General features: G+C 28.3%; 1 protein-coding gene across 1 annotated transcript; it reads right to left on the bottom strand.

Annotated features, from left to right (window-relative positions):
- Nucleotides 1–7,761: 7,761 nt before the first annotated feature.
- Nucleotides 7,762–8,536, bottom strand: LOC108337865 (uncharacterized). The gene is made up of 2 exons (XM_017574465.2): nucleotides 8,427–8,536; nucleotides 7,762–8,203 (listed from the first exon to the last, which is right to left on the bottom strand). The coding sequence occupies exons 1-2, from the start codon at nucleotides 8,479–8,481 to the stop codon at nucleotides 7,902–7,904; spliced, it is 357 nt and encodes a 118-aa protein (XP_017429954.1). The 5' UTR covers nucleotides 8,482–8,536; the 3' UTR covers nucleotides 7,762–7,901.
- Between the last annotated feature and the right edge of the window lie 220 nt (nucleotides 8,537–8,756).

Here is an 8,756-nt window from a genome sequence, read left to right as displayed (position 1 = left end):
AGTCTTCAAATGTGATATTGTTATTTTTATTAATGAGTTATTTATGATAATATATTTGTGTTTGTTTCATGAAAACTCTTTTGATACATTAGCTTACCATTTCTTTTCTGTTTGTCCATTTGTTTGTTTTTCTTCTTAACTACGATGACCAATTTAATGGTGTGAGTAGATGAAGATCTTCCAATTAATCCGGTATAGGGTAAGGGAGATACAATAGCCTAGCTATAATTTGTTCTATTATGTAAAAGCTTTCGTCTTTTAAAAATTCTAGCTTCTTGTTAGTGTGTATATATAGTTGGCTATACCTATTACATGTTTCATAGATTACTATAATACAGTAATTATATTTCTATCTAATGTGCTTATATAATTTTTATTTAGTAGTTTTATAATATTAAATGGAATCTTACAATGTCAAACATAAGTGAAATTGTTACCATATTTTATTATCTTACTTAGCAATGATTATATGTAATTTTATAATTTTATATTATTATTTTATAATTTTATAATTTTTTGTTTTATAATTTTACAATTTTATAATTTTATAATTTTATAACTTTAAAATTTTATAATAATTAATATTTTGACCTTGGGGATCACTTTTAAGACCACTAAATTTTGTTTTTATTACAATTAAAAGTAAATCAAGAAGTTAAAATAAATATTATAATTTAAATAATGAGAATAAATATGATTTAAAATAAGAATGTTAAGTTAACAATGTTAATGTTTCCTAAGAAATATTAACTTAAGTATTCTGTAATTTTAAAGTATACATGAAATATTATTTTTATATTTTATTATTTAGTTTATTTTGAGATTATTAATGATGTCAATATTTAATTATTTATTTATTGTTTTATATAATATTTTAAAATTTATCATTATTATGTGAAAGTTTTTCAGACACATTAAAAAAGTCTATGAAAAAGCTTTTATTTTATAATTTTTTTTTATTTTGAATTTCAAATATAAATTTTGTTATTACATTTTTATCGTAATTTTTCAAATTTCAAATTTAAACTTGGTTATTAGATATTTTAAATTTTAAATTTCTCGTTTATGAATCCAAATTTTAGAAAAAAAAAATGAAATTGAAATGATTAGTTATTTTTTTATCTTTTAAATTTAAAAGAATTTATAATTTTCATTTTATTAACAATAAACTTATGTTTTATATTGTTGAAATTATTCTTTAATTACTATTTAAATTTAACATAATTGGATTGAAACTTTAAATGAAATATTATTTCTAATTATTTATTATTTAGTTTATTCAGAATGCCATTATTCAATTATTTATTTGTTATTTTATATATTATTTAATTTTTTTTATTATTATATTAATATTATTATGTTATTGTACTATTATTAAATATTATTATGTGATATAATAAATTATTAAATTTTAAAAATCATTAAATTTGTTGAATTTTTCTTCTTTTAGATGTTGTTCTTAACTTAAATATTAACTCTTTTTATAGGTTAGAAATTTGTAAAAATGATTTAAGTACATTACACTAGTAAAAGAAAGCTTTTTTAACGCGCTATATACACTTCGGTTTTACTGAAACGGAAGCATATAAAAGTACGGTGACATTTTCTTAGTTTTAGGAAAGTTATATATTTCAGTTCAAAGTTCAAAAGGAACCGAAGCGTGATAGGTATATTGCCTCGGTTAAGTCAGCAACCGAGGCATAAAGCACTAGTAAAAAAAGGTTATTAAGGCGCTATATATACTTCGATTTTTATATGACTTGGTTCAAGGGGAACTGAAGCATAAGGGGTATATTGCCTCGATTAAGTAAACAACCGAGGCATATAACCCTGCTGAGAGCACATGTCCTTTATGCAAAGTCAGACTGTGCACTTGACGCCTTTTTCAAAAATGGCTTACTACCTCGGTTTCCTAGTCAACCGAGGCATAAAAGTCTACCCTACCAAAATAATCTTCTCACGTGAACAATGCATTTTCTTCCTTCTCGAGTGAAGAGGGCTTTCTTCTTCCTCCTCGACGAGCTTTCTTCTTCCTCCACAGCACAAACACGTTTTATTTTTTTTTATTTTCTGATTTCAAGTTGGCTTGTATTAGATAACCCAAATTAAGGGTTCAACCTTTGTTTCTTTTTTTTTCCTTGAACCAAAATATAATCCTCTTCCTCTTCTTTGTTCTGCGTCGCGAAAAGGGGGTGTTTATCCTCTTCCTCTTCTCTGTTCGACACAGGAACCCTTCTTCCCTGTTTGGATCCACGTCGACGTCGCCGAGAGGGTTCTTCTTGCATCCAACCCTTCCTTCCTCTTCTTTGTTCCGATTCGTCTAGGGTTCTTCGTGCATCCAACCAAGCCTAGGGTTCTTCGTCTCGCTGGACAACCAACCTGGAGGGATCATCAATGGCATGACGGAGGCGCAGGGGAGAAACGATGAAGACACGGCGGGGGCGCAAGGGCACGATGGCCGTTATTGTTCTTGCAACAGAGGCGCAAGCGACAATCAAATAGGTTTTATTTTTTTTATTTTCTGGGTTTCTGAATGGAGTTTCTGCTTGTTCCCTGTTTCTGAATGGAATAACAGGTGAAGTGTTTTTGCATAATCGTTCTTGTTTGGTTGATCATGGGAGGAGGCATTTTGATTTGATGAAGAGTTGATCTTCTTTTTATCTGTCACTGTCATCAAGGAAAACGTGCTCCCCGACGACATCATGGTTGTCGATTAGGTCGTCGATGGCCTCAGCAACCTCATTCCGCCGCTGGGCTTGGCGCTTCGTGTCAACTTCTTGAAATTGAAGGAGGGCGCAGTTGGAGACAAGGTTTTGGGTGTGGTTAGAGGAATTCCTGAGAATTTCAAGTAGATTAGTGAGTTCAGTTTTTTGGGGAGAATTGTTTACCGAGGAGAGCCAAGGGTTTCTCGATTGCTTCGCTCGCGATTTTCGCGGGACCGACCGAGTTGGAGGTCGTGGATTCAAATCATGATTTGGTGAATTACCAGAAGGAGTTAGAGATCAGATCGATAGTGTGGTCGTTGTTGATTACGTGGTTCTGTCACCTCTTCCTGCCCATAGTGCTTGCCTTTGATGAGAGGTTATTTCTTTGCTCTACAATATAACTGTCAGTTTTGTTTATTTGCCTGAATAATGAGTGTTGATGATTCACTGAATTGGTCACATTATTTTTGAGTTTAGACTATAATTTTTACCTACTTTTTCTTTTGTTGCTTTTTGCTTTAGCCAATTTATGCTTATAAATGTGGTTATATGATTCTTACATAAAAAGAAAGCAGACTGTTCGAGGTGTCTTAGACACTGGATGAAACAGTATAATGCATTACATTTGCATGATTGATCTTCTTAGAAGTTGATACCGGAGGCTTTCGGTTTGAGCGGTTCTGCTTGGAGCTTGCACTATCACAACTGAACATGTTGTAAAAAAAAAAAAAACCCTTTATTGTCTCTGTTGGATTTGAACCGAGACAAAAAGCCTAACATTCGCCTGTATATGTCTCAGTTGCAGAACTGCTGCGTATAAGCGAAAATAACCGCTATCGTTTCCCTTTAGTGCACTGGTGTTAGAAATGTTCATTGAAATGGTTTTATCTTTTTAAAATATTTTTGGCTTTTGAATTTTCTACTCAAAAACTTTGTTACCACAATTTTACATTCTTTTTAGATTTTGAATTTCAAAATCAATTGTTACTATAAATATTACGAATTTTAAATTTACCAATATAAATCTTAATTTTAAGTAAATATTGAAATTAAAATCTGTTAGTTATTTCTATATCTTTAAATGTTGAAAGAATTTATAATTTACTTTTTAATAATATACTTACTTTTATGTTATTGAAATTTTTATTTAAATTTAACATAAGTGTATTATAATTTTAAATGAATTAATATTTATAATATTTTATTATTTAGTTTATTAATGATGTCATAATTATTTATTTATTTTATATCATAGTTTAATTATTATTATTATTATTATTATTATTTATTTACATATTTTCATTAATGTTTTTGAGTTCTTTATGTTTTATATTTTGTTCACATCTACGAATTGTTTTGATATGTTAGAAATATGTGAAAGTTTTTTAGAGCCATTAAAAATTCCTAAGGACATTATTTTTTTACAATTTTTTTAAATTTTTAAATTTTAAATTCAAATTTTTGTTACCATGTTTTAAAATTAATAGAAAATAAAATGTAATTATTAGTAGTAGTATTAATATTATTATTACTAACATTTTTATTATTTTTATTTGTTACGAAAATAATAATAATGATGATTAATGTTATTATCATTATTATTATTAATATAATAATTATTAGTATTATTATTAAAAGCATATGTAAAATTATAAAAAGGTGACATGTAAAGATCATATATTTATTTATTAAAAGTAATTACAATCTAATATAATTATTTTATTATAAAAATTTAAAAAATAATACTTTAATTATTTTTACGATAAATATGTATTTAAATATATATATATATATATATATGTATATATATATAATATTTAATTTATTAATTATGACATTATTCTATTATTTATTTATTTATTTTATCATTTTTTTAAGTTTTATTATTTATGTTAGTATTATTGTGTTATTATTTTATTATATTAATAAATATTAATGTGTATTATAATATATTATTATATTATTAAAAATCATTAAATCTATGGAACTTTTCGACTTTCCCATTTTGTTTGCTCCTTAAATGCGAACTATTTTAAAATTAGAACTTAGAAACATGTTAGAACTATTTTACAAATTTTTTTCAACTTTAAATTTCAAATTCAAACTGTTATTATATATTTTAAATTTCAAAAATTTTGATGTATGTTATTGACCACAAAACCTAAAAAATGACATTTTAAAAGTGATAGTATTTTAAAAATAGTGAAACTTAATTATTTTAATGTTAAAAAGTTTTAATATAAATAGTTTTATTATAATTTTATTATTTTAAAATACATCATCTAGAAATCACTATTTTAGAGTTTTCTGATTTTTCTCTAAGGGTTCTTCCTCTTTACTCGTCTGATTGAAGAATTGAGGCTGCTGAATTAATCCTTGCGACGAGCTCTTCAATTTGGACCAACCAGTTTCTTCGTTCATGTAAGTTGAGTTTTAGTCCTTTTTCTAGGTCTTTTTTCGTTATCTATTATACGTGAGCATTCCTCTACTTGCATACGTAATTTTAGTCATTTAAATGAGTCTCGACAGATTAGTGATCATAACAATATGTCCTGCTCATTATTGTGATGTTTCTATGTGTAGATAAAGCATCCTGCAAATTGAGAGGTGTTGCACTAGTTAAAGTCTTGTGAGCAGTTGGCCAAGTAAGACAAGCTAATTGCACATTATTTTATGTTTTTAATGATATGTACTACATTTATCTCACTGCATTGGTTGATTTATATAACTATGTATATTTGGATTCTCTAAATGGGATTGTCTTTGATTGTCTTTGATTTTGTCCAAGTTGAATGTGGTGGGGAGCAAATTTTGCTTACTACACTTCAATCTGTTTCGTACATTAATGGCAAACCATCGACAAATTATGTCCGCCGGTAATTATTGGTAAATTATGTCTACCGATATCGACGAATCATGATCGTCGGTAATTATTGACGAATCTTATCCACGATAATTATCGACGAATTTTTTTTGTCTATAATTATTGAAGGATTTATCTGTTGAAAATTACCAACAAACATAAATTGGTAAATGTTTCTAATAAAATAATTACCGAAATATTTCACATAAAAAAAGTCAAATACTAACAGATTTTCGATGTTATCGACAATATTTAACCATTAATTTTCTTTTGTAATGATATATAACACTTTGAGTCTTGTATTTGTTAGAAGGTCATAATGCAAACATTTACACTCGTTAATGCTATGGGCTACTTTTATTTCACTCCATTGGTTGATTTATGACTACATATATCTGGATTCTCTGATTGAGATTGCCTTTGATTGCTTCTGATTTTGTCAAAGTTGAATGTGGTGGGAAGCAAATCTTGTCCACTACACTTCAATCTGGTTCGCACATTACCGATGGACTATCAATGAATTATGTTCGTCGATATTACCAATGAATTATGTCTGTCAGTAATTATTGATGGATTATAACCATCAATAATTATGATTCTGTGAATAATTATGATTCTGTGAATAATTATGATTCTGTGAATAATTATTGATAGATTTATCCGTAAAAAATTATCGACGAACATAATTCATCAATAAATATTTCTGATAAAATAATTACCAACGAATCTTCATTTATCAATAATTCATAAAAAAATTTCAATGTTACTAATGACATTTATCTACCGGTGATTCAAGTTTTTTTAGTGATATATAACACTTTAAGTCTTGTATTTGTCACAAGGTCATAAAGAAAACATTTACGTTGTGTTCACTTGCAAAGAATTTTCTGTTCACGGTGATTGACGAAGAATGATTTGTGGGATTTATCACGTTCACTTTGAATGATTTGCAAGCGAGTAATGGAAGGGACTTGAGGGATTACAGATATTTTGAATCCTCGCATACTAGCGAATATTTGCAGTGATTGTTAATAAAATGACCAATTGCCCCTCCTTATTCAACTTCAATCAGGTGTATTCGAATACACCATATAGTATTCGGTTCCCCATATGCTTAGCCCCTTCCATTAAAGTGTATTCAATTACACATTTTTTTATTCAATTCCCTATATTATCTTATCTGATTCCTATTATTTATTCTCACGTGCTTAATAATAATAATAATAATAATAATAATAATAATAATAGTAATAATAATAATAATAATGGAATTTTAAAAATTATATTTTATATTTTTCTCTCTTTATAATAATTTTTACAATTTTATATATAATATTAACCATTATCATTTTATACTACTTTTACTAGAAAGGGTATTTTGATAATCTTTAATTTCTACCTATTAAACAAATTTTTTTATCTTGTTACATCAATCAAATCCTACATTAATTCTTACAAACTTTACTTCAAAATCTACTCTCACTTACCTCTAAATGCACTTAAATAAACAAAAAATTTACCCTTAAATCCCTCCACTCACTTTCTCTCAAATCATCTCCTCCAAGTGAACAAAGTCTTACATGAATAATGTTACTATGGGCTCGAATCTAACCGATTGGTAAGGGTTGCAAAGTACATGAATAAAACCGAGTGGTAGACGCTAAGTAAAACTGAGTGGTAGACACTTGAAAATGTCTTGGAGCCGCTCGGTCTCGACAACTGTTGAGCACAGTTAAGGCGCAATTAAGGTCATAACGGCTAATGTTAAACGGTTAAGGTTTGCATTAATGACCATTAAGAGGTAACTTAATTGATCATATTCCTTTAAACTCTGTAAATAGGGATTTATTTTCGAGGTAAAAGGACTTTTTGACTTCTCATAATAGATCTACAGAGAAAAATTATGACTTGAGCGTCGGAATGTCTTCTGCAGGTCTCCCCCAATCCGGTGTTTAATATCCTGAATGAAGGAGCAAGGACGCTCATCATGTAGAATTATAAGGCCAATCGGTTTATCGGAGCTTAGAGCTAGGAGAACGTTCGGTACAGAAGGAGAATAGGCGGTTATCCTCGTCCCATTTCAACATAAACATAAAAAAAAACTGGTTTCTAACATTTGAAGTATTTCTCTCTGATTTAAGAGTAACCATTTATATTCTTTCACAATGACACTGCAGAAGCAAATTTAACATATGAAAAGCGAATGCATTATTAATGGATTATAATTTGTAAGACAAACTACATTATATATCAAGGTTTGACTCAAAAGTGCATAAAAGAAAAAACAAACTACATATGAAAAACAAAAAGTACATGAGAAGAGGTTTGTTCATTCAAGAACATGCAATCTGAGAGGAAAGAGGAGTGAATTCAAATTGTTTGTCCGAAGCATAATTAAATTGAACAGCATCTCCATAGACAGATTGACCATTGTTAACAAGACAGCGAGCAGGGGAGATTCTCAAAACTGATGGGTCTATTTTCTCAACCGTTCGAAATCCCTGGCAATTCAAGATCACGTTCAATTGAACACATGCACAATTATTGGTGATTTTCACTGTCCATTCTGGCTTTCCCCGTACTTTAACTCCAGTTAGATTTTGGGTAATTGAAAGGTCTCTGAAAGAGCATGTACCTGACATCATGATCCATGGAAGAGTTTAGAAATCCCATTTTATTAAAAAAAATAGATTAATTATATTTTTAATTCCTAAACTTTTAAACTAAATGTCTATGATATGACAGAGTCACAGAGTAGTGAAAGAATATTTTAGAGATGTAAAACTGTACAGTAATGAATGATGCAAGCTTCACAGATTATGAGAAAAAATTGTATTATATTGTGAGAAAATTTTTACCTTCACAGATTATGGGAAGGAGGAGAATGATGCAAAGAATTGTCAAATGAGCCATTGCAGAGATACAAATGCAAGCTTTGATTTTGAAATTCTTTTTGGATGTGTTTGACACTGATATGCTGCATTATTTATAGGTGACAAATTACATCGTTAGCAACATGATAAAGAAAAAGACATACACAATTTTTTTTTATTAAGTGGAAAGAAATCACAATTAATGTGAATTGAATTTTTGTAAAGAAAAATCCTCGGGATTTCTGTATCTATTAATAATATTGATAGTGCATTAATAGAAAACATTATTGACATAAATTTAAATCCTAATTAATG

Source organism: Vigna angularis, chromosome 7 (genome assembly GCF_016808095.1).
Source record: "Vigna angularis cultivar LongXiaoDou No.4 chromosome 7, ASM1680809v1, whole genome shotgun sequence".
In the NCBI taxonomy this organism is placed as follows: domain Eukaryota; kingdom Viridiplantae; phylum Streptophyta; class Magnoliopsida; order Fabales; family Fabaceae; genus Vigna; species Vigna angularis.
The sequence above is the reverse complement of the archived record's forward strand: the minus strand, read 5'-3'. Positions and strand labels throughout refer to the sequence as shown.

Bases quoted from the DNA above. Each gene is read 5' to 3' on its own strand.
- LOC108337865 (XM_017574465.2), bottom strand. From the start codon at position 8,481: ATGGCTCATTTGACAATTCTTTGCATCATTCTCCTCCTTCCCATAATC. The intron at 8,204-8,426 runs GTAAAAATTTTC...TCATGATGTCAG, and splicing joins CCTTCCCATAATCTGTGAAG to GTACATGCTCTTTCAGAGAC.